Source organism: Rana temporaria, chromosome 1 (genome assembly GCF_905171775.1).
Source record: "Rana temporaria chromosome 1, aRanTem1.1, whole genome shotgun sequence".
NCBI lineage: Eukaryota > Metazoa > Chordata > Amphibia > Anura > Ranidae > Rana > Rana temporaria.
Genome location: NC_053489.1, coordinates 363,719,721 through 363,746,944, shown reverse-complemented (window position 1 = coordinate 363,746,944; position 27,224 = coordinate 363,719,721). Strand labels below are relative to the sequence as shown.

Below are 27,224 nucleotides of genomic sequence, written 5' to 3'. Positions count from 1 at the left end.
TCACCCTGCACAAGGAGAGAGAGCGGCAGTCAGTGATGGCCCGTCCATAGGGGGCGCACGGGAGCTGTCCCCCCCCCCAATTAATGCATTATGCCCCCTGAATTGGAGGGCATCATTTACTCTATACACCACCCCCTCTCCTATCCAGGTGTACAGGGGAGCCAAATAGGTCCCCTGGAGCATGGGTCTGGGTCGCAACTGTGACTTCTGCAACCCCTATAGTTATGTCCCTGATCAAGAGTAAAGCCTTGTACATACTGCTGGGTTGAACAAAAGAAAGGGAAGAGCTCAGGAGGAGCCTCTGTACTAACTATCCAATGTTAGTACATCGATCTCCCCCGCTGAGTCATTGTGTTCTGACTGGGGGATCGCCACCATCACCAGAACACGACGGTCGACAGACCTTTTTTTCGTTCATGCCCCTTTGACACACGGGTCGAATGGTCGGCTTGCTGTCGTACAAAAGCAATATGCAATATGCTGACGATATTTGACCCATGTGTATGGACCTTAAAGCCCTTATAATCCACTTTTGACTACAGGTAAGCCTATCATGTCATCGGCACATGCGCACTGAAGCAATGGCACGTTCGCGCAGCTGAAACTGACAGTCACCAGCTCTCAGCTCAAAGAGCTGTGAGAACCTGGCAATTGGTGATGTTCAATCGCTTGGTTCTCAGTGTTAGAGGTGCCGGGGGACAGATGTGGCATTGGACTGATGCTGCATCTACCTAGGTAAGTATGAATCTTAAAAAATAAATAAAAAAACATACATCTATTTTAATAAATAATATGTGAATATAAGTCCATATACAGTATACATCTCAACACCCTGTAAACATCCAAGTTGGTAGCTCATTACCCCCCAAGATGTCTATTGATGATGCAGCCTCTAATGACGCATAATAGGAAGTGGATGTCCATGCCAGTTTGTTGAGGATTTAACATGAACATGTTTTTAACATTGATGTGAGATTCTTTTATTCATTAAAGTTTTACAAGCTGTTTTACACTATGAAGAGGCCTTTTTCCGTTTTCCTTTCTGGACATACTATACTGAGAGTTGGGCTATATATCCGAGTGTCGGTTGTCCTGAGCAATACAGAGGCTGTGTGGAGGATCTTCATATCTCCCACAGAAATCACACAAAGCACTTTATGACCACCCTGTAATCAAGGCGTCAAGGGAAGTCGATAAGCGTGCCCCCCATTACCACTTTTGGGTGGACGTTTTTCGTTTTGGAGTTTTAAAGCACTGAGGAAGAATTGATTTATTACGTGTCAACACTTGGTTGTCGGATTTATATATTATTATTATATGGACTTATATGCACATACAATTTATTAATACTAAGTTGGATGTTTATAGGCTGTTGAGATTTACCGTATTTGCCGGCGTATAAGGCGGCTGGGTACATAAGACGACCCCCTAATATTCAGTTTAAAACTGTGATTTTGTGCTCTGCTCCTCGTATAAGATGACCCCCTTGTATGGTAATATGACCGCTTGTGCGACTCCCTTGTTCGGTAATATGACCCCTTGTGCGACTCCCTTGTGCGGTAATATGACCCCTTGTGCGACTCCCTTGTGCGGTAATATGACCCCTTGTGCGACTCCCTTGTGCGGTAATATGACCCCTTGTGTGACTCCCTTGTGCGGTAACACCATTCAAAAACAAAGAGGAGGTGCTCTGTAAAGCTGTATGTAATTCAGTATGTGCGCCGCTCAGCCAATCCCAGCGGGCGATACAATCTGTTGATGACTACAGAGCCTGTTAAACCTGCTCGGTTTGGAGTAACAACCTCTGCCAATTCGAGCAGGCTACATAATGTAACCTCCTCTGATTGGCTGAGGTTACTACTCCAATCCGAGCATGCTTAGCAGGCTCTAGTCATCTAGTCTAGCACTGTGCTGTTTAATCTGCTTTAAGGGACCAGAATCTGTATATATATTTTTTTGGGGGTTAACAAACGCTTTAACCACTTAAAGGGGTTGTAAAGGTTTGTTTTTTTATTTTCTAAATAGGTTCCTTTAAGCTAGTGCATTGTTGGTTCACTTACCTTTTCCTTCGATTTCCCTTCTAAATGATTTTTTTTCTTTGTTTTCTTTGTCTGAATTTCCCACTTCCTGTTCCTCCTCACTAAGCTGTGCAGTAAGCTGTTCTAAATGACTTTCCACCGCTCGGATGATGGTGGAAAGATTACTGAGGAGAAACAGGAAGTGAGAAATTCAAACAAAGAAAAAAAATTTTAGAAGGGAAATCGAAGGAAAAGGTAAGTGAACCAACAATGCACTAGCTTAAAGGAACCTATTTAGAAAATAAAAGACGAATATTTACAACCCCTTTAAGGACCGCCTAACGCCGATATACGTCGGCAGAATGGCACAGCTGGGCACAGGCACATACATGTACGTCGCCTTTAAGAGCCCAGTCGTGGATCGCGCACGCGCTGCCGGGACGCGACCAGCTTCGAAGCTCTGTGACCGCGGCCGTGAGACCTGCGGACCAAATCGCCGCCGGTGTACCGCGATTGGTCACAGGAGCTGAAGAATGGGGAGAGGTGTGTTTAAACACACCTTCCCCGTTATTCACAGTGGCAATGTCATTGATCGTCTGTTCCCTGATATAGGGAAAGACAATCAATGTTGTCACACGTCCAGCCCCGCCCCCCTACAGTTAGAAACACATATGAGGTCGCACTTAACCCCTACAGCGCCCCCTAGTGGTTAACTCCTAAACTGCAATTGTCATTTTCACAGCAATCAATGCATTTTTATAGCACTCTTTGCTGTGAAAATGACAATGGTCCCAAAAATGTGTCAAAATTGTCCGATGTGTCCGCCATAATGTCGCAGTCATGAAAAAAAATCCCCATTAGTAGTAAAAAAAAATTATTAATAAAAATGCCATAAAACTACCCCCTATTTTGTAAACGCTATAAATTTTGCGCAAACCAAGCACTTATTGTTTTACCAAAAATAAGGAAGAAGAATACGTATCGGTCTAAACTGAGGGAAAAAAAAACATTTCGATATCTTTTTTGGGGATATTTATTAGCAAAAAGTTAAAAATATTGTTTTTTTTTCAAAATTGGCGCTCTATTTTTGTTTATAGCGCAAAAAATAAAAACCGCAGAGGTGATCAAATACCACCAAAAGAAAGCTCTATTTGTGGGAAAAAAAGGATGCCAATTTTGTTTGGGAGCCACATCGCACGACCGCGCAATTGTCAGTTAAAGCGACACAGTGCCGAATCGCAAAAGGGACAAGGTCCTTAACCTGCATATTGGTCCGGGTCTTAAGTGGTTAAATGATTTTAGTTTTTTTTCACGGCTGTGTTATATGAATAATAAGGATACGTTTCCTATGCATTGGATGTGCTAATCTATGCTCTCACACTATCTGTCACTACCTTCAAGGGTGTTGAACAGAAGGTGCAAGAGAAGACCCTCCCCTACTTGGTCTCTACTACGTACGTGATAGTGAGTGGTATATATCGTCCTTTGCACTCTCTGTAAAATGCAGCCCAGACACTTAAAGTGGTTGTAAAGTCACATGTATTAATTACTTTGATTCTTTCTCTTTAGGTCGCTGTTTATGTAAATTATAATGCTAAATACCTTGGGGCAGATCCACGTAGATCGACGCTTCTCTCCACCGGGCGTAGCGTATCTAAGATACACTACGCCGCCGTAACTTATTTAATTTTTTTCGAATCCTCAAAGAATTCGCCCTGTAAGTTACGGCGGCGTAGTGTATCTTTGGCGGCGTAAGGGCGTGGAATTCAAATGGTTGTGATGGGGGCGTGTTTTATGTAAATACGTTGTGACCTGACATAAACAACGTTTTTTTGAACGGCGCATGCGTCGTCCGTGGTGGTATCCCAGTGCGCATGTTCGAAATTAAACCGGAACAAGCCAATGCTTACGACGGTGACGTCATTTTACGCAAATCCCTATTCGCGAAACGACTTCGACGCGGGAACGACAGCCATACTTAACATTGAGAATGCCTCATAATAGCAGCTTACGCCGGAAAAAGCCGAACGCAAACGACGTAAAAAAATGCGCCGGCCGGACGTACGTTCGTGGATCGCCGTAACTAGCTAATTTGCATACTCGACACGGAATTCGACGGAAACGCCACCTAGCGGCCGGCGGAAAAAAATGCACCTAAAACCTGACGGCGTACTAAGACGTACGCCTGTCGGATCGAGCCCAGATGCCGTCGTATCTTGTTTTGTAGATACAAAACAAAGATACGACGCGGGAACTTTAAAATTACGCGGCGTATCAATAGATACGCCGGCGTAATTCTTTTGTGGATCTGCCCCCTTATTTGCAGAGCCCTGCTATGCAGTGATGTGACCTGCTTTTTTTTTAGGCTGCATTCACACCTAAGCATTTTCAGCTCATAAAACGCTCATAAAATGCCTGAAAAACGCTCAACAAGCAAAATCCCATTCATTTTAATGGCACCTGTTTACATCTGAGCGTTTTGTCACCTGAAGAACATGAGTTTCTTTGGGACAGATTATAGGCGTTTTCCAGCTTTTTACATTGGTGACTCATTAAAAATCTAGGCAAAAAACGCAGTAAAAATCGCTGTAAAACACACAACTTTGAAAAATGCTCAGGCTGCATGCACACCCGCGATTTTACCGTGTTTCTACCATGCTTTTGCCACCTTTTTTACGCGATTTTGTATAGGTCACCAATATTAAAAGCTGAAAAAAGCCTGTAATCTGCCCCAAAGAAGCTCATGTTCTTTTTTGAGCTTAAGGCCTGGTCCACAGTAGTGCGATGCCAGACACATATTGCTCTTCACATCACATGCGATGTCTGTGCGATGCGATTTCTCATTCGCACCAAAATGGTGCAGGACAAGTCGTACAATCGGGAAAGGGGCCTAAGGGAACTGGGCGTTTTTAAAGCTTTATTCGAGCGTTATTCAAGCGTTTTTCGAGCGTTATACGAGCATTATTCGAACGTTATTCGAGTGAAGCCTTATCTGCAATCCCAATGTGCTGGTAAAGCACCACTAAGATCCTAACGTTTTAGGGCGTTTTTGCAGTGCCTCAGTGTGAAAGGGTAAGGTGTTTTTACAGAGCTTTCAATTCATTTCAATGGAGAGGGGCGTTTTTGGAGTGTTTTTTTCAGCGCCCAAAAGCTGCTCCAAAGATCCTGCTTGCAGGACTGAGTGTAAAAGGGTCCATTGAGATGCATGGAGAGCGTTTTAATAGCGTTGTTTTTAACGCTAAAACGCTGTAAAAACGCTTCAGTGTGAAAGGAGTCTAAGGCGTTTTTCGGGCATTTTGCTTCTGGTGACAAAACGCTCAGATGTGAATAGGTGCCATTGAAATTAATGGAATTTTGCTTGTTGGGTGTTTTATGAGCTGAAAACGCTCAGGTGTGAATGTAGCCTCAGGTGTGAATTCAGCATTAGGCCCTGTAACGGAATGACCCGGGACAAACAGAGACTTTGTAAGGATGAGGGGTACTCCTGTACCGGCGTCACCAAGGAGTCTTATGTCTAGGGTCACCTTATGTCCGATAGGGCCATAGGGTGACTGAGAAATGATATCCTAAATTACAGGACAGGGGACATCACTGATAGTTAATATTGCAGGATCTTGATATATTGCAAGTTGTTGGTTAATTGTGACCCAACCAGTCAATAGTGACTCATTTCTATGATTAGCCCTGGCTAGTGACATGCTAATTGGGTCTGCTTCTGAAAGACCTCTCATTGTGTGATGCTGCTTTGTGTGAATTCTATTGATATAAGATGTGTAATGGAACTTGCCAAGCTGTATGCAGAGACAGAACGTCTGTCTAGGGATGTGGATTGAGAAGAGATCATTGTGTGATGGTGTTTTGTTTGAGTTCTGTTAATGAAGGAATGTGCAGTGATTAGGTCATGATAATTATAGCCCGGCCCCGAGATGTCTAGAATGTTTAGCAATTAGCGATCTAAAGGTGTATTGAAGGGGGGCAGGGTGTGGGTGGAGAGTTTGATTGTTCATGTGCCTTGAAAACTGTATAAAAGCTGAGAGTGAACCATTAAAGTTGTCTTGCATTTGAAACCAGAAAGCACAGAGCTGTGTCTCGTCTTATTCTGGGAACGGGATGGATCGGGTCCTGTTGGTTGGAGTGTCAATAAGCTGTCTTGGATGGAATGGAATATCTTGAACGGATTTAACCCCTGTTCCATTTGGGGGGTTCTGTTACAGGCCCCTTTGACACTTGTATGACTTGTCCCACGATTTGGGACTGCAAAGTAGCATGACAAGTCATTTACCATGATTTCCAATGACTACCATTCATATTAGTATGACTTCAAGTCATGCCAACTTCAAAGTAGTCCCTGCACTACTTTGGTCCGACTTTGATCCTACTTCAGCCCATTGAATATCACTGAAGTCGGATCAAAGTCGGATCGCCGTATTAACTGATTCGACTTTGGCATGCAACTTGTGCTTAGTGTTTTGAAGGAGAACTTCACACCAAATAAAAAAAAACGGCATTGGGTTCCCCCTCCAAGAGCATTCTATGTCCTTCCATCTGGTATAGATTATAAGGGGAACCCCCTAAAATCCATACGAGACCCTAAGGCCTCTTTCACACGGGCAGCTGTTCTGCCGCAGTTAAAAGCATGTTTTGATATTTTGAAATTCAGAGGATCCTGGCGTTCACTTGCAGTTGTACATTGTAATTAGCTTTGTTTACGTGCATCTGCGTTTAGCTGCGTTGGAACATTCTTGCCATTTCTGATGTGCTTCCTGTTGTTTTTCTTTGTGATTACCTGCAGTTATGTGCAGATAGCTGCAATAAATCGTTCCTGGATGCAGTCAAATTTATTTTTTCTAACTGCACCAAACCGATGTAACAAAACCTTTGCTAAACGCAGTGTGTGAATGGGGACATAGGAAAGCATTGTCTGAGTTTAGCTGCGGTAGATAACTTGATCTATTCTTGGCTAAAAAGCTGAATCCTATCCGCCTGTGTGAAAGGGGCCTAATCCGAGCACACAGCCCGCAGGTCAGGAAAGGGGGTGGGGACGATCGAACTTCCCCCTCCCTCCTGAATCATACGAGGCTGCATGCCCTCAACATAGGGGGTGGGTGCTTTGGGGAAAGGGGGGCTCTGCGCCCCCCACTCCAAAGCACCTTGTCCCCATGTTGATGAAGACAAGGGTCTCTTCCCGACAACCCTGGTCATTGGTTGTCGAAGTCTGTGGGTGGGGGGCTTATCGGAATCTGGAAGACCCCTAAAGGGGGCCTCCAGATCTTGGCCCCCCACCCTATGTGAATGAGTATTAGGTACAATGTACCCCTACCCATTCATCTAAAAAAAGTGTCAAAAATAAAACACAGTACACGTTTTTAAAGTAATTTATTAGGCAGCTCCAAGGTCTCTTCCGACTTCTTCTCCCCTCCTTGGCTCTTCTGCCTCCTCCGCTGATGTCTTCTGCCTCTGCCAGTTCTTCACCCTTCTCCGGGTCTTCTCCGCTCTCCGCTGATGTCTTCTAGCCCTCTACGGTTTTTCTCCCTCTGTCCATTGTCTTCTGCCTCTGCCGGGTCTTCTCCGCTATCTTCTTGCTCTTTTGCTGGGTCTTTTCCCTCTGTTCTTCTTCCGATGTTGACTCAACGCTCTCTCCCGCTTTAATGCTGGTTGCGCGGTGTGCCACTACTTATATTGGCATTGTGCGGGGTCACCGGAGGCCTGCCCCTTATGAGCTCACCACCCGGGGCATGACATCACTGCATGGGGCATAAGAGACAGGCCTCCAGTGACCCCGCCCCATGCCAAGTCGCGCTTTTTTGCCAACTTTTTACTGTAATTTTTTGAGCTGCAGGCGTTTGCTTTAGATGAACAAGCGCTCAAATGTGAATAGGGGCCATTGAAATGAATGGGATTTGTCTTGTTAGGCATTTTTAGAGCTGGTGCTTACAGCAGAAAAACACCCAAAAACGCCTAGGTGTGAACAGAGCTTTTCACACTACAATGATTTCAATGTCGCACGATTTTGCCACTATTTTACCGCTATTTTGTGGCTGGGATTTGACGGGATTTCAGGGAATGCCTGAGTAAACTTTGGGTTCTAGGGACCTCAAATGGCATCAAAGTCTGACTAAAGTAGTGCAGGGACTACTTTGAAGTCGGTGCAACTTGAAGTCGAACCGATGACTACGGTACTCTTTGGAAATAATGGGGTATGACTTGTAATACGACTTTGCAGTCCCAAGTCGCACAAGTGTGAAAGGGGCCTTAGGGTCACAGCCACTTTAAACTGCAGTCCTGGAAGTTCTCCAGAGAAGTCCCTGGCCTAGTCCCCATCCCTTCTTCTACAACTGTGTTCTCCTCACCCCAGGCTCTTGTAGTATTCCCTGCATCTACAGCTGCTTGTTTCTTAGCACAGCTCACTTACAAGGAAACAGGATATTTATCCCAGTGTTCTATCCTACCGGCACACAAACATCTCTACCCAGGTGTGCAGGTCTACAGGAGCAAGGGAGCATCTGCCCCACCTCCTGACCTTCAGCTCATAGCTCTGCACAAGGTAGGAGGGTGGAACACCTGATACCTGCAGACATCACAGGATCCAGCCTCCAGCTTGGAGCTAATGCAAGAACACCTCCCCTTCCTCCTCATCTTCCATGCACAGGCAGACAATGGGAATTCTGCTCCTTCTACTCCTGGCACAGGTATACCATGAAAATGATGCACCTGCGCCTCGTCCAGGCATTGGCAGCCAATGATAATGTAGTTTACAAAGCAGTTCCTGAGTCAAGAATGCCATTACTAAAATAGGGACCAAACCAGAGACACTTTTCCAGCCTATTTGTGTAGATATAACCTACACACAAGTGTATTTTCACAATGTTTTAAAACCCTTAATGTGCATAGCAGCCAGTCTGCCAAAAAGGCATTTATGCCAAGTCTGAGACCCAGTGCCAAGATTTAACTGATTTGACTTGAATGAGAAAATTCAGTATATTCACATGTGGATGAACTCTATAATGTTGGACAGTATCTCCTATGTAAGACGGATGTGAAACAATACATATAAGCATGTGATGAAGGTTCAAATTTTTCTGCTGGCTGTCTGCAAATTGTTTATGCTAGCAGTTAAATTTTATAACCTTAGTTTCAAAGTTCCTATACCACTAGCAATTAAGTAAAGTCCTAAAAACAATAAAACCTGCGTTGTTACTATGAATAACGTCATATTATGTAGACAACTCCATATACTGCATACCTGTAGATTTCTGTAATGCCAAAATTGATATACCGACACGTATGCACTAATAACAGCTAAATAGCTAATAAACATTACATTTATTTTCCTTCAATGGCTTACTATTATGCTATTCATGCATAATAGCTTACTGAATTCAGCTAGGTTTAGTAGGTTTTAGTAGGAAAATGTAGTTGCCTCATTGTAGTCAGTGAGGCTGTAATTGGTTTGGGAAGGTCAATTTAGTTTCTTTAGAGAGCTTGAGAAGTTTCTAAAATGATAGGTGTGGAGCTATGCAGATGACAACATGAATAACGATACAGCCCTGGCCAATCCCAGAGCGGCAAGCTCTGAAGGCATGATGGGAGACTGTATATATTCGGTGAGCACACTGAGCTTGGGGTCTTTTACCAGAGAGGATTAGTCCAGCCTGGAGGGCAAGCTGTCCTTCCCAGGCAGTGCTGCTATATGTCTGCTGTTGTGAGGCCTCAGATGGGTGACCTAAGGGCCTGGGATGTTGAGACCCTGGAGCTAGAAGCAGAGTTGACTGATGGGGGCTGTCTGCTGAAGATATAGTCTGGTATCACTGGAGTAAGGTGTCCCTTACTCTGGTAAGTAAGTATTCACACCCCTTGAAATTTAAATGTAAATGTATTTTATTGGGATTTTATATGATAGACAACCACAAAGTGACACATAATTGTGAAGTGGAAGGAAAATGATAAATAGTTTTCCAATTTTTTTGCAAATAAATATCTTAAAAGTGTGGTGTGCATTTGTATTTAGCCCCCTTTACTCTGATACCCCTAACTAAAATCTAGTAGAACCAACTGCCTTCAGGAGTCACCTAATTAGTAAATAGAGTCCAACTGTGTGTAATTTAATCTCAGTATAAATACAGCTGTTCTGTGAGGCCCTCAGGTTTTTTTTTAGAGAACTTTACTGAACAAACAGTACCATGAAGGCCAAAGGACAGATCAGGGATAAAGTTGAGGAGACAGTTCAAGCAGGGTTAGGTTAAAAAATATCCAAAGCTTTGAACATCTGACGGAGCACTGTTCAATCCCTCATCTGGAAAGGGAGAGTATGGCACAACTGCAAACCTACCAAGACACGGTCGTCCACCTAAACCTACAGGCCGGGCATGGACAACATTAAATTAGAGAAACAGCCAAGAGGCTCATGGTAACTCTGGAGGAGCTGCAGAAATCCACAGCTCAGGTGGGATAATCTGTCCACAGGACAACTTAGTCATGCACTCCACAAATATGGCCTTTATGGAAGAGTGTCAGGAAGAAAGCCATTGTTGAAAGAAAGCCATAAGAAGTCTTGTTTGCAGTTTGTGAGAAGCCATATAGGGGAAACAGCAAACATGTGGGAGAATGTGCTTTGGTCAGATGAGACCAACATTTTACTACTTGGCCTAAAAGCAAAGTGCTATGTGTGGCGGAAAACTAACTGCACATCACTCTGAACACACCATCCCCACCGTGAAACATGGTGGTGACAGCATCATTATGTGGGGATGCTTTTCTTCAGCAGGGACAGGGAAGCTGGTAAGAGTTGATGGGAAGATGGATGGAGCCAAATACAGGGCAATCTTAAAAGAAAACCTGTTAAGAGTCTGCAAAAGACTTGAGACTGGGGAGGAGGTTCACCTTCCAGCAAGGCAACAACCCTAAACATACAGCCAGAGCTACAATGAAATGGTTTAGATCAAAGCATATTCATGTGTTAGAATGGCTTAGTCAAAGTCCAGACCTAAATCTAATTGAGAATCTGTGGCAAGACTTGAAAATTGCTGTTCACAGACGCTCGCCATCCAATTTGACAGAGCTTGAGCTATTTTACAAATAAGAATGGGCAAACATTTCACTCTCTAGATGTGCAAAGCTATTAGAGACATTCCTAAAATAGGCTTGCAGCTGGTGGTCTACAAAGTATTAAAATAATCTGTATTCATGTTTACAAAAAAAAAAAAAAAAAGCGTATCTGGGACTATTTGATTCTAATGAATAATAATTTCAACGCGTTACTTTATGAAATTTGTATTTATAGGAACTGAAAGACCTAATACCAATGAGCAAAGCTTGTGCTAGCACCTAGTGCAAGGTCCGGTTCACAATGAAATGCACGCTTTGTTGTTTTGATAGCCAATTCATTTCAATGGGCTGCCAAATTTACTACAGCACAAAAAAAGTAGTGCAAGGACTACTTTTTCAGATTGTGACATACCAAACCGCATGCTTCTGCAGCACCATGCGATTTGGTGACTACAAACCCACTGTGTTTGTGAGATGCATTTGGGGTGCCATTAACAATTAATTGGCACCTTGAGAGTGTCTCGCAAGGGCGGCGCATTCACGTGTAGTGTGGGAAACGAGCACGGAATGCGCTTTTCCACATGGGTGTGAATTGGCCCTGAATACATTGTACTTTAACCCGTATTACAAAGTATGGCACAAAGTTTGCATAGATTCATAGAGTTCATGAGCTTTTTAGCCCTACAGCCCCCAAAAGCGAGTGATACAGTACCAAAACAGGTATGTCAGATTGTATTAATAAAGCCATCCAATGACAGATCGAAATTCGACCGGTTCCTGCTGAACAGGCTGAATTTCGATCTATCTATGGACAGGTTGGTTGTACTGAAGTCGTTCGACTTCAGTACAACGAGCCTGGTGTTTTTTTTTGTCTGATCATTATATTCTGTTGGTGGGGAAGGCTTCCCGCGCTCCCCGCCAGCAGAACACAATAGTACTGTGGGAGGGAATCCCCCATCAATACTGACTGTGTTGATGGGGAAATCAAGCAATTTTCTTTCCTTCAACCTGTGAGTGATAGAAAAAAAACAGCATAATGTATGACCTGCCTAACAAATTATAGTTCTGTTAGCATGAACAAATACTGCATATGCATGAATTTGTCTTGTCATTTTTCTGTGTTAATCTGCTAGTCATGTATATTATAGTGTTTCATTTTGTCAAGGTATACTTTTAGTTCGTCTGGCAACATAATGGTACTTGAATGTCTGTCACAAGCACGCACACATAAAAGTCTATTGCAATTGTGTAGTTAATGACACATTTTATTTACTTACTGACATATTTTACAGTGAATTCTTTTGAAATCTGGGCAAAAGAGGGAAGGTGAGGTTCAGTATTGGGCAGGTAGAGCAAAAGACAGAGGCACCATTATGAAAGTCCAGCTTGGGACCTATGACCTCATGAACACCCAGCTTCATGTGCTACATCTGGGACACATAAACTCAGCTGGGCACAGAGGGTTCACAATTAACATACAAGGATCATAGGCAAAGGGGTGGACGGTGAAAATCAGAGGGAATTCAGTAAGACCTGCAGCACCTCTCCATGCACATCATACAAGGTCTTGCAGAATACACAATCCTATACAGCCACTAGAGCTTACAGCTTCAAACAAATGGACGTAAAGGAAAATAATACCTACATATCACATCTTCAGCACTTCTTGCGCTCTTTTTATAGGGCGGGACTGAGTTCAAACGACTATAGCTGTAATGTATTTTTTTACTCACTGGAGCATTAAAACCTCTCTAGGCGACTGCCAACAGGAGAGTCTAATGGACCAATAATTGAATTACCACTATTTGTTAATGGGAACGGAAATAACTTTGCCATGTTCCAGTTCACCAATGATTACTACACATTCTTACATGCCAATAAATACAAGAAACATAGATGGCAGGTTTAATATTCTGCACCTTAAGTTGTGGCATTTGTAATGATAATTAAATTGTACACAGGTATAATCTTACACAGGGTCTGCATTTGATTATATGGCACCCTGTCTACAATTTTAAAATAGTGCCTACCACCATCAAAAAAAGTCTTGCTTACTTTCTATGTATCCACTGAAGTTGTTGAAAGGTGGACTAGTGTACAGAACAACTTCCTGGCCTACATATCCTTATTACAGTTTACATCTGTTACTAAGAACTGAGTTGCCCTTGCCTGAGGTCTCATGATCTCCTTATATTCTCTGTTCCAGTTTAGGAGTTTAAGAAGACTATGGGTGTTGAGTTGGCTCTTTTCAAGCAATGAAGATTGAGGTGGAAAAACTCCCCTTTATGATCATAACAATTCACTTGAAATACACCTACATATGAATTTTACACACACGTTCAAAAGAGGGGAAAATCCATATTTTGATGGGTCCTGTGCAATTATACAGGTAGCATGTTTATCCATCAATGACTATGCTCTTTTATAGAACATACACTTCTTACAGCTAGGCTAAATAGGGTCCAAACCTTAACACTTTTTCTGTTGATGTCTTAGAATTAAAATAACCATAAAATTCTATCACAGTATACCTCTTAATTACTATTTTTTTTGTACAAGTATGAGCCATCTTCACCTAATTATCTAGTTCCTGCTAAGACTCTCATACCCAGAGGGAAAATATTCCAGACCGATTTTCATTTTAGTAATTCTGTGTTATCCACATTACATTCAGTTCATGTAAGCTTTTGTAATCTCTCTTGAAAATCAGGCTTGGGCAATGATAAGGCTTAGCACTGGGAGAAGAGCAAGTTGGAGGCATTTGGAAGTGTATGCTGAACATCTTCTTTGTACAAATTGGCAGTAGCTTTCTTAATATATAGAGAGAGCTGCAGATTCTTCATAGATGACTACAGTGGATGGCAACAAGATAAAATGTTGAACTGTTTCTGCCATTACAGCATGTATAGAGCTGAGAAGAAAAACAAGCACCCCTCTCATACACCTGGGAGTGACATGGAAAAAGTTTTCTTCACAGTCTGAAAAGCTTTAACTTGGAAACTCAGTGTGGCCTGAGTCATTCAAATTATTGGATTATGTTGTACAGTCCTTCCAGGTTTACGAGGAAGCAATGTTTATGGCAGACTGGATACCACATTCTGAGTCTTGAAATTGTGAAGAGGGCTCCCTCAAAGGCTGCAGCAAACAGAGGGAACCCATTATGGAACTGAGAAAAAGGCTAAGGGGTAGCAGTTCCCCATGGTGACATAGGAGCTCCCATCTTAGGCTTTAAGGGGTATGTGAAGTAGAGGAGGAAAGGCACAGCCCTCCCCTACGTTCTGCTTACATCACGCTACAACACTTGCACCTTTGTTTCTTCATGCTTAGGTCCTGCTCTCCACTCGTGGGTGCTGCTGTGTCATTGGTCTCTGGCTTCTCACTCTTGTTGGGAGTATCTGCAGGGGCACCATTGGGAGGATGTTGAACCTTTTCTTGTAGGTCTCCATCAACAGCTGGCTGGGCATCCCCATCACCAATGATGACTAGTTCTGCAGTGATAGCCTCTTCCACGCCCAAAACTTTCTTTGTCTCATTCTCATCCTCCACATTCTGATAGCCCATGAAAATCATGGTTACTGGTTGTTCTGGGCCTGGTGATGTGTGAGGGGGTCGAGCTTGCACACCAGGAATCTCCTTGCGGGGAGATGCTTTTTTGATCTGGGCCTTCTCATCTGAGGTTAAGGAAATCTCACTGAGTGATGCTTCCTCTGCCTTTGTGATCAGCTCTTCCACCTCTGTGGAACTCAGCGGGTGGACCGTATCATTGGGAATTGCCACCTCAGATCTTACTGCATGAACAACTGAAAGGAAATAAAAGATCGTGAGAAAAATGCAAAACAAACAAGCAAACAAAATAATTTAAATTGTATACATGCAAATGTTTGAAAACAATATAACAAATACATTCAGTAAATGCAGTAAACTTGAACACGTGAAAAAACGTGAAAAAAACAGCTAGTAAAATTACATTTATACAACCACCACCGGAATCTGCAGCATCCAACATTTTGAGTGTTTCTCTTTGCTCCAACTGCTATGTCACTAATGTGCTCCTGCATCTCTAAAGAGGTTTACTAGTGACACAGCAGCCGGCAGGTGGAGAATCAATACCCTTTCAACCTTCTCATAAAATAAGCCCATCAGTATGTGTATGTATGCAGATATGTGTGTAAACAGCCTACATAATGCTTAAAAATATAATCATTAGACTGGGCAAACATGTGTACAAAAAGACAACAGTAATATATATACATATATATGAAAAGTATATTATATATTACATTTACAAGATCATGGACAAATAGTCTGGTAAAATGAAAGAAAAGTGAAAAGAAAACTTCATAAAAGGCTTCTCCATACACTTTAAATCCCGGATCATCTGTAGTTGCCCTGGCATCTTGACGCAGACTGTTACAGACTTCCAGAAGGATAAAGAAAATTTCTTTAAATGGCAATATGTTATATATTTGTACCCATAATTACCACGTTGTCTGAGGAGAGTAAAATCCATCTTTCTAAAGAACCCTACCTTTCTGTTCATCTTCATACACCTTGACCCCCTGAAGCAGGTGCTCTTTGGGGAGCACAGTGTTGCTAGAGAGGACCTTAGTCTCCCCTGTGATTCTGTCCTTCTCTACTGTTATCTCCACAGAGTACATGGCTGGGACACAAACAGGACAGCAACATTATATTTTACAGCACCCTCAAAACCCTCCCGCCGCCCTGCGGAGGAGCAACAAGCAGGTAAACATTATAGGGAAACCAGGCTCAGAATGAAAGTAGCGAAGCAGAAAGGTAGCAGACAATGTGGCCGATTCCTTGGTTTGCTATATACCCAGCACAGGATCCTGATCGTGCTGTGAGGACAACAGGGCTAGCAACAGCCAGCTGTGATCAGCACAGTCAGTGCCACTACTTGGTATAACTGCATTCATATTGTCATTACTGCATGTTAACATGTTGTGACATTATGCCATTGCATCCAGATTGGCTATAATTCATTTGAAAGAAGAATAAATAAAGCATACCGAATTACAGAGCTGTGTAAAATAAAATATAATTTTTGCTCAATTTTATTAAATGACTTTTATAAAATTCTCGGTTTTGTTACAATGCTCAATATTGTTACAGACTGATACTAGAGCAATGACAAAATGTTAACATTTTAGTGCATATTATGTAATGAATTGTTCAGAAGCAGTGATTACTTAATCAGTGGTAAAACAAAATTATAGCAAGTATACCGAAAACTATGAAATGCAAAGAGTACCTGTCACTTGCCCATAATAGCACAATAACAATTTTTATTAATCATCTTTAGAGCAGCCAGAATATTCACAATATTGTCAATATTGCACATACTGAGTAGAATGGAGAATGGCAGTTGGGTATATGTCTGTTCTGCTTTATGCTGCTGATACTTACTGCCATCTTCTCTACATTTCAACCTAAGCTAAATGCTTCATTCCCTTTCCCCCCATAGAAAAGCAACAATCTGTGCCTGCTCACAAACAGATTTTACACCATCTTTGTGATAAAAGCCTGATTTTCATAATTCCATATTGGAAAGTGTTGCCTTGCTTGCTATGAATGGGTGCCCTAAAAGTACCCATAGGTATGAAAATATCATTGCCAAATCCAGTAAAAAAAATATTTCTCCTAGTGGGGTAACGCCCCTGACCAATCATTCTTGGGGGCACAAGCAATCAGATGGCCAGGCTTATTTAAATGAAACACTATTGTTAATCCCAGGATATGACCAGAGTTGACTCTACCAAGTTTAATGGGTGATTACCAGGGATAATCAAAATCTTTATAAGCGCACTGAATTTTTAAGCTTTGTTTCATTATACAGTATTTTACCATTTTAGGTACAAGTTTTTTTAACTTTTTTTCTATTTACTACTATTACAAGGGTAATTAGACTCAACTCTAATGGTAAAGTTGATCCAGGGAATATTTTTCCTTGGCTGGAGCAAATTTGATTATGCTTTATTGTTTTTTTTTTAATGGCTTCCTCTGGATCAACTGTGGGTATAGGATAGTGTATATGGAAGTTTTCTATTCGTATGTGTGTGTGTTTTTTTTTGTTGAACTGGATAGATCAGTGTCTTTTTTCAACCAGATTAACTACTGTATGTAACTATGTAACCCCTGATGTCCTTGCTGCCAATAGCTTGTGCAGACTGAGACTTTCAACCTGCTGCTTATTTAACCTTTACAGGCACTTGGTTACTCAGGCACAGTGCTGCATTGTGGGGAGGCAGAGGGAATTTTATGAAAAAATATATTGGGTGCCTGGATCAACCGTATAAATTATAATAGTTATAAATTCAATAAATGTAGTTTATCAATCATTCAGCTCAGGGCTTTTTTTCAGGGGGAACTTGGTGGAACTCAGTTCCACCACCTTTGGCTCAGACCCTTGGGGGGGGGGGGGCTGCTCACCGCAATCATTGTAAACACAGAAGTCCGGTTTCTCACTGTGTTTAAAAGTGACAGCCCTGCACTCTGTGTGTAACCCCCCTGAATGCTGCACTCTGTATGTAATGCAATACAGGTATTAAATGCCTCTTTAGGACCCTCCTACTGTTCGTGAAATTTGACTGACTACACCCACTATTTGATGTGATTTGGAGAGTGTGTGTAGGGGGAGGGGTTTTGGGGGGCCGTGGTTGAGTTCCAGCACCTATTGTTTGAGAAAAAAAGCCCTGATTCAGCTCAAGGAATAACCCCCGAGGCGCAGTCCTAGCAACCCTAAAATCGCATATATCAAAAAAGAGAGAGAATATTTCTCCCAAGAGGGCCAATTAGGACACTAAGATTAATTTAATGATTTATTAAGTAGAAAAAACACACGACAATTTATTGAAACGGAACAGACCAATTAGTACCTTAAAGATAAATTAAAAGAGACAAAGTTGTCATATTTAAAAAGGGGATCGCAGCTGCGCATAAATCACACACTCAGACTCACACTCATGCACACAGTCTGATCAAACAACAAGCTCCAGTGGTTATGTATATGAATACAGTCCCTGTTGATAAAAAGGATAAATCTATTGTTTCGTAGCCAGAACAGCTTCTGGTTGCTAATTGAATGCAAACGATCAGGTGGCTAATTTGAGCGTTTGTGGTGTTGAGCAACGTGGTCAGTATATGGCCGTCCTGTAGTCATACAGTATATAGGGTTGTTTGATTTTCAGTCTTAGGAGGAAAGATTACATGTCCCTTTAATACATAGGAGTAAGGCATCACAGCTGTGTTTAAAGGTTTAGTCAAAGGTTTAGTCAAAGACAAAGTCACCACTGTCCCCATAAAATACTCCTGGCAGTTGGATCCCGGTATTCACTGAGCATGGCTCGATCCGGACCGATGGGTGGAGGTACAGGAAAGGGGCTGACACAGAGGATGTGGTAACAGTGTCTTTGACTAAACCTTTAAACACAGCTGTGATGCCTTAATTCTATGTTTTCTCTCCATCCTCTATTCAATGGAGATCTATCCGCACTGCTTTGTGAACAAAGTGACCCTATGCTAAGTTGTTTCTTATACATTTATACGCCCGTAAAATCATCCTCCGTGTGTCAGTTGGTGGAATTTGGTCAGTCACTAATATGTATTAAAGGGACATGTAATCTTTCCTCCTTGGACTGAAAATCAAACAACCCTATATACTGTATGACTACAGGACAGCCATATACTGACCATGTCGCTCAACTCAACAAACGCTCAAATTAGCCACCTGATCGTTTGCATGCAATTAGCAACCAGAAGCCGTTCTGGCTACGAAATAATAGATTTATCCTTTCTGTCAATTAAGGTCTGTATTCATATACTCTACATAACCACTGGAGCTTTTTGTGGATCAGAGTGTGTGCATGAGTGTGAGTCTGAGGCCCCATACTCACGAGCAAACATGTCTGCTGAAACTGGCCCGCAGGCCAGTTTCAGCAGACATGTTTGGTCGTGTGTGGGCGCGAGCGGGCCGAATTCCAGCAAACATTTGCCCGCCGGGCCTTTTCCCAGCAGACAAATATTCCTGGACTTGTTTTAAAACAGCCCGCTGGAATTCTGCCCGCTCGGACATGTACGGTCGTCAGTACAGACCTACCGTACATGTCCAGGCGCCCGCCGTCCCTCGCATGCGTCGAATGACTTCGACGCATGCGTGGAAGCATTTTAAAGGCGGGCCGCCCACGTCGCCGCGTCATTGTCGCGGCGACACCGCGTCATCGACGCGGCGACACCGCGGACACGCCCCGCGTATTGTTTACGCGCGGACTTCTGTACGATGGTGTGTACAACCATCGTACAGAAGCCCTCTGGCAGACATGTATGGTGAAAACGGTCCGACGGACCGCTTTCACCATACATGTTTGGTCGTGAGTACCCGGCCTGAGTGTGTGATGTATGCGCAGCTGCGATCTCCTTTTTAAATATGATAACGTTGTCTCTTTTAATTTATCTGTGAGGTACTAATTGGTCTGTTCCGTTTCAATAAATTGTTGTGTGCTTTTTCTACTTAATAAATCATTAAATCAATCTTAGTGTCCTAATTGGCCTTCTTGGGAGAACTATTCTCTCTCTTTTTTGGTAGAGGGAATTTAATGGGCATGTGCTCTCCATACCCACAAGTTATTTTTGGGAAGGCCAGCAGAGGATGTAGGCAGTAGAGGAGTGAGCAGGTAAGTAGATGGTACATTTGATCCACAGATACTTTGATAATATACAGTAAACTGCTGTTTATCTAAACAGCAATGACTGTGTATGGAAGAACTAGAACAGAAACTCAATTTGTGCACTGTCCTCATCTGTCAATGTATGCTATTATTAAAAGATATTTTAGGGTAGTATTCCAAAAAAAATAACAGATATTATCTGTGTATTTATTTTTCAAAGTTCATTCTTGCACCTAACTCCTGAAGAGTGGTCAAGAGTCATGAAACGTGTAGCTTCTTTTAGGGTTCCTTGTCAAGATTAATCTACTTAATCAACTTTTTATATAATGGTCCGTGGTCACATTTATGTATAATATCTATATTAAGCATTATGTCATTTATATGTATGTGTATTTTCTGTTCATATGTCAGCTCTTTGACATATGATTGTTTTTATTATTAACTAAAACATATTGTGTATCTCCAGATTATGGATAGTTCACATGTAGTTGATCAACAAAATTATAATATCTTATACCTTATGCATTACCTGTTTGCAGTGACATCTCTCATTTAAAGTCCCACTACTCTTTTCTTCTGTTTTTATAATATTAAAAGATACCACCTATAATTACCAATCTTTTGCTCCAAATGCATAACAGAAACATAAACATGGCATGACAGGTACACTTTAATACTATATTAGTTAGCAATGAAGTGCCATGGTATTTTTTAGTATTTGTGAATATTGCTTTAATTTTGTGGTGGTGCAGTCTTGCCATGTGTCATTACAATTGCTAAGCAAAGGCTGTCTTATAATAGAAGGCATAAACCACATCGTTCAGAAACAGATAGCAAACACTCAGAATTCTTTTACTGGCCAGTTTTCAGTTCATTCACTTCTGATTACTTGCTATATATTACTGCAGATCATCACTGCTCATACCACCAACTCAAGTGCTAACCATCTTCACTAGGTTGGTATTAGCAAGTAAAGCTCAGCCATGCCTTTTTTCTGGGTGCCGTTGAAGCGAAGGGGTGCCCAGCATAGAATAAGATGCCAAAACATTGGCTATGAACCCTGGAACTCACCTGCTCTCATCATATCTGGACTATCTGTCTTCTTTGCCGGGGACTGTACAGCATTCTGATCTGAGGACATAGAAGGTTGATACTGCTTAGGTTAAACAACTGGCAAAGTAATAAATAAATATAAACAATTATTTGCCTTTACGTATGAATTTAATGACATGCCACATGTAAAACAAAAGCAAACTGAACTTACCTCTGGCAGCATTCACTATGGTCTGGAAAAAAAAAAAAAAGAGAATGAATACATTATCCTTGCATGTTTATCAGAAAGGGAAGTTAGCATTAGGTTAACGTATCAGAAAAAATGAAACCATCAAAATAATTTTGGCAAATTCTACAGGAAGATAATGAAATACAGGAAAAGTGGTTGCCTCTGATAAAGGAAGAACTTCTGGATCAAATTCTAATTTTGTATATCAAAATAGGGATAGTCCTACCTGTGTCACAGCCCTTTGACAGCTGCAGCTGGGAATAATAAGGACAGCTGAGGCTTGGTGGGGTTCTTTAGAGTCTAATTGCAATGGTGTGATTCACTGGTCAGACCTGGTGCAGAAGATCACAGCAAGGGGCAATGGGATATCTTTTTTTTTTAAGTGATAGAGTTGATCCATGAATCTGAGTTTTAGGCAGTGGCAGCTGGTGTTTTTTTTGGGGGGAGGGTGGGGGGGACAAACAATCCATGGGTCACGGACAGCACTGAAACCCCCACCCATTCGGCCGGCCGGGTCACGGGCGGCAAATCCCCCCCGTCGGTCAGTCAGTAAGTCAGGCGCAGCACTTGCCCCATCTGGCTTGCAGCACTCCAGGCAGGGGGTCTCAGTTCCCCAGCCTCTCCCCCCTCCTCCTCCTCCTGGCGGCCAATCGAATCAATCACCTTTCGGCCAATTGGGTGACGGGAGGAGGATCGGTGTGAAAATAGCGAATATTCATTCCCTATTGTCACACAACTGGGTGGAATCGGGGCACAGTGCTCTGCACCTCGAGACCACCATTTTTTGAAGCCCATTGCTGTGTTCCTTGGCAGTGGAATCTCTATCTTCTCACCAGTTAATGGTTGCAGTTCAATGTGGAGAAATGATGTCTCGATCCAGTCTCCTAGAACCTGATCTCATTATTGGGTTATTGTGGGGGTTTTTTCCATGTCATTTTTGGGTTCTGGATCCACCCTTCCATACATACACCACCATTTAGTGCTGTGGTCCCTCAGGAACAAACACAACGGAACGACCATTATATATCCATAATCAGTTGCACTTAGTCTGCAGGGTGTCAGGTCACCCGAGTCCAGGTGACAGATGCACACCATTGGAGTCAGGAGTGCGCCGCTAAGGTAGTGGACCCTACGACTGACTGCTGCAGATGGAACTCTGGGTGGTTTAAGAAGGCAGGTCCACTGGAGCACCAACATGGATCCCTAGATCCATGTTGGGAGCTAGAGCATAAGATTCTCCAGAGCAAGGAGTCTTAAAGCCAGCAGGTGTTCACCAGAGCCTCTAGTGGCGAGGATGGACTGTGCTGCAAATGGCTCCAGGTTGCGGCCCCCAGGGTCTCCCAGCTCATGCTTACGGTAGGTTACAGGAGGATAGAGAGGAAGCAGCAGGACAACAAGGTATAGTCAGGAGATAAGCCAAAGGCCGGGGGAACTAGCAGACAAGGATAGACAGAGAACACGCCAAAGGTCAGGGTAACAAGCAGGCAGGGATAGTCAAAGAACAAGCCAAGATCAGTAACAGAGACAGAGGTAGAGAACACGGCAAGCAGGATACAGGAAACCAAACACACAATAATGCTTGGCAAGGCAGGCTTGGTTCCTGTTGAGGCTAGGGTGGAGCCACACTTCTGCCCATTCTTCCTTACAAAAGTCTTCCAGTTCTTTGAGATTTCAGGGCTGTCTGTCACGCACTGCTCTTTTAAGGTCTATCCATAGATTTTCAATTATGTTGAGGTCAGGAGATTGTGAAGGCCATGGCAAAACCTTCAGTTTACGCCTCTTGATGTAATCCCCCGTGGATTTTGAGGTGTGTTTAGGATCATTATCCATTTGTAGAAGCCATCCTCTCTTTAACTTCAGCTTTTTCACAGATGGCATCAAGTTACCAATCAAAATTTTCTGACATTGTATTGAATCCATTTTTCCTTCTACTCGTGAAATGTTCCCTGTGCCACTGGCTGCAATACAACCCCAAAGCATGATTGATCCACCCCCATGCTTAAAGGAGTTGTAAAGGAAAAAAATGTTTTGCCTAAAATTAATGTCTGCAAGGTAGACAAACAGAATAGTGTAATGATTCTGTTAAAAAACAAGTAAATACCTATTAAATTCCTTCATCTATATCACCTCCGGCATTCTAGTTTTTGTTCTCTCATTCACTTCCTGGTTTGCATCGCTCGTTCATGTAAGAACTACATTTCCCAGTATGAATTGCGGCACGCCCAGTAATTCACACCTATTTGAAGTCTCTAAAGCCTCGTACACACGACCGAGGAACTTGACGGGCGAAAAACATCGTTTTCTTTGTCGAGTTCCTTGTTAGGCTGTCGAGGAACTCGACAAGCCAATTTTCTCCATTCCCGTCAAGGAAATAGAGAACATGCTCTCTTTTTGGCTCGTCGAGTTTCTCGACAGTTTCCTCGACGAAAATGTACTCACAACGGTTTCCTCGGCAAAAAAATATCTCCCAGCAAGTTTCTTGCTGGTTTTTGCCGAGAAACTCACTCGTGTGTACGAGGCCTTACATGTAGAGAGCTTCCTGCCACACAGATATAGTTCCCAGGAGGGGGTGAGCACGTTACTGACCACCGCAGTAAAGCCTCCCTTCACGGTGGTCAGTAAAATCAGACAAGCAGGAAGTGAACAGAACAGAGAAGAAATAGAGCAACTTCTGAGCAAAAAAGAACAATGAGGAAGTGAAAAGAGGAATGTCTGCAGGTAAAGGATGCTTATTATGGAAAAAAAATGTTTTCCTTTACAACCCCTTTAACAGTTGGACAGAGGTTCTTTTCATTAAATTCTGTGCCTTTTCTTCTCCAAACGTACCTATGCTCATTCTGGCCAAAAAGTTCTATTTTAACCTCATCGGTCCACAGAACTTGTTTCCAAAATGCATCAGGCTTGTCTATATGTTCATTTGCAAAGTTTAAACGCTGATTTTTGTGGTGAGGACGTAGAAGAGGTTTTCTTCTGATCACTCTTCCATGAAGACCATATTTGTACAAGTATCTCTTTATAGTGGAATAGTGTACCACAACTCCAGTGTCTGCCAGATCTTTTTGGAGGGATCGTGCAGTCAAACGTGGGTTTTGAATTGCTTTTCTCACAATCCTGCGAGCTGTTCTGTCTGATATTTTTCTTGGTCTTCCAGATCTTGCTTTAACTTCCACTGTTCCTGATGACTGCCATTTCTTAATTACATTCCGAACAGAGGAAATTAACATCTGAAAACGCTTTGCTATCTTCTTATAGCCTTCTCCAGCTTTGTGAGCATCAACTATTTCCAGTTTCAGTTTTCTAGACAACTGCTTAGAAGAACCCATGGTGTTGATTGTTGGGGCAAGGTCAGGTGAGTCTGGGCATTTAAAACCTTTGGGATTGACATCATCTGGTCTTCCCAGACGATGATTGAGAACAATCCATGACACTGGCAGGTCTCAGCTTTGCAAAGGGGGCAGTGCATGCTATAAATTCTGCAGGGTGCCCAAACTTTTGCAGACGCAATTTTTTTGTTTTCTGTAACTTTGAAAGTGTAAATGATGGAAATAAAATCTAACTTTTGTTGACATATTATAAGAATGTCTAATCTGTAATTTGATGCCTTTTGGAGACTGTTCCATCTTTCCTTGGCTTCGTTATGCACATTAATACAAATCTTTACCTGGGGTGCCCAAACTTTCGATCCCCACTGTAATAAATGTTTGCTTTTGGGTTTAATACTGCTTTAACTTCCAAGCCTACCCTCTGTGGTGCCAAGCAGAGAAAGCACAGGAACTCAAAACTACTATACATGACAGCCTGTAGGGATGATTCAGCCAGTCTGAACAAGTTCTGAAGCCCTAAATCACTGTTATAAAATAGGATAAAGTGGTTGTCACATCCTGTGATGGGTGGTATATGCTACACACTTAGGAATGACTGTTCTACAGAATACAAACCCAGTTTGAGTGATCTTTTTTACAGCATAACATTCCATACTTTAAAGTAGTTGTGAACATACAATGTTATAGACACTTTCTAATACAGTTATAACTATGCAGACACCATAACTTTGTTTGCTTAGATTCAGAAATGATCTGTCTTACCCTTTTTACAAGGTTACAAAGTTCTTTCATGTGTGACCATGCATCTCTTCTTGCTGATAGTGGAGGGTGGGGTCACAGGACACTGTGTAGACACACAGCAGGAGATTTACTAAAACTGTGCAAAATCTGGTGCAGCTCTGCATAGAAACCAATCAGCTTCCAGGTAGCTTCCAGGTTTTAAAGGAACACTAAAGGCACAATTTTTTTTTTTTAAATAACAAACATGTTATACTTACCTCCACTGTGCAGATCGTTTTGCACAGAGTGACCCCGGATCCACGTCTTCTGGGGTCCCTCGGCGGGTGTCTCGGCTCCTCCTCGCAAAAGCTTTCCACGTTCATCCAAGCTCCCTCGCATGGTGGAAAGCTTTTGCGAGCGCGCTCCCGTGATACAGCAGCGGCCATAGCCGCCGACTGTATCACTCGGCCCTGCCCCCCGGCGCGCCGCGTCATCCGCTGTGATTGACAGCAGCGCCAGCCAATGGCCGTGAACTGGGACCCGCGTGTCCCAAAAGGCAGCGGAGGGGGTGGGGGAGAAGGAGGGTCTGGAAATGCTTGGCGATCTTACCGGGAAGAGGGAGTGGGTACCTGTCAAAACCAGGTACCTGCTCCCCCCCCCCAAAAAAAAAATTGGCAGTTGAGTGGGGAAGGGTGCGAACCAGTAAAAATTACCCTTTTGGGTGGAGCTCCACTTAAATTGAACAAGCTGAAGTTAGAAGCTGATTGGCTACTATGCAAAGCTACACCAGATTCTGGGTGATTCAGTTTTAGTAAATCTATCCACACGTGTACCTGTAATCGATAGTCTGTTCAGCCTCGGGCAAGATGCAGGCTGTGCTTGAGCAGGGGGTGTGTTTAGGAGGCAAGCTGTGATTGGGAGGGGGTGTGTGCCAGAGGCAGGTTATGATTGGGTGGGGGGTGTGATGGCTGAACAAACCACCCAATACAGTATGCTGTTTGTCTGCACAGTGTCATGTACCTCTGAATGGCCAGCCAAAGGATAAAAACTGACCACACAATCACAGATCAGCTTCTGTGCTTTGTGTTTTCCAGTTTAGAAGAAGGAACAAAGGTGACTGGCAGGATAAACCAGGTATGTCAGATGGAAGTACATGAAAATTATAGAGACTATAATTTATAAAGCACGCATACTGTATGTGAAAATGAACATAGAAAAAAAAGTATTTAGGATAATATGCACTTCAAAAAAAGCTTCACTCTAGCTCTTTGTGTTGCATTCAAATGAAGTATGGTCCATTTTGACCCAGCGTGTTGTGTTGATGCAAACTGAGCCTATGGGAATTTTTACTTTTTATTGCATTAGGCCTGCACTGATCAATGCAGCCTAAAGCAAATACCACAATTGGGCCCTCACACAAGTTAATCACATAGCATTGCAAGAAGAAATATGATTCACCAAAATATGGACATGACCATATAGGACAAGCACATTTATGTAGTTATGTTTCACATTAGTTCATTTATAATGGGCAAAAAGACAAAGGTAATATAATTTCCATCATTTACAGCTGCACATGTAAGTGTTATCTCCCAAGCCAGCATTATTACAATGACAACAAGTCTCAGTTCCTGGTTGTAGAGAATCCTATTATGATTTGTACAAATAAATAACAGACTTACATACAGGATAGCATTCTGTTACATTAATGAAGGACTGTGCAGATGTTTACAAGTGCTTGTACTAAGATTTTAATAAACAAATAATAAACAATTGATATCCGCAAATAACCACTATCAGCCATATCTTACATGCCAATCTGCACACATCGCTAGCCGCAGCAAGCGGCAGAGACTATTTTGCAAGTAGAGGCTCACCTTTTGGATGTTGACAGTGTCTTGGTTCTCAGGCTCTGAATGTGCCATCTCCTCTGCTAGGCTCTCTTTGGTGGATGTGCTGGACAAGCCACTCTCCAGTAACTCAATTTCTCCCTCCAGCCTGAAGCACACAAAGGGGTTTCTTTAATAGGAAACTAACTATGTGATTGAAATACAAAGTATAGTGTTTGTTTTTAATTAATGTATATTGATCAGGTCCTAAAAAATGTATATCACTTGGGTCAGTGATGCCGCGTACACACGACCGTTTTTTCGGG

At 42.6% G+C, this 27,224-nt stretch overlaps 1 protein-coding gene across 2 annotated transcripts in view; it reads right to left on the bottom strand.

Moving 5' to 3' along the window:
- Positions 1-12,310: 12,310 nt before the first annotated feature.
- Positions 12,311-27,224, bottom strand: part of PALM (paralemmin) — a 104,453-nt gene continuing 89,539 nt past the window's right edge. Inside the window, exons 5-9 of one of the 2 annotated variants that reach the window (XM_040322088.1) lie at positions 26,947-27,067; positions 21,009-21,030; positions 20,816-20,875; positions 15,592-15,723; positions 12,311-14,863 (exon numbers count right to left, since the gene is read on the bottom strand). In XM_040322088.1, coding sequence (XP_040178022.1) covers positions 14,346-14,863; positions 15,592-15,723; positions 20,816-20,875; positions 21,009-21,030; positions 26,947-27,067 — 853 coding nt within the window. In that variant the 3' untranslated portion in view covers positions 12,311-14,345. The remainder of the gene's footprint in view (positions 14,864-15,591; positions 15,724-20,815; positions 20,876-21,008; positions 21,031-26,946; positions 27,068-27,224) is intronic. The other variant, XM_040322089.1, reaches the window with a different exon arrangement.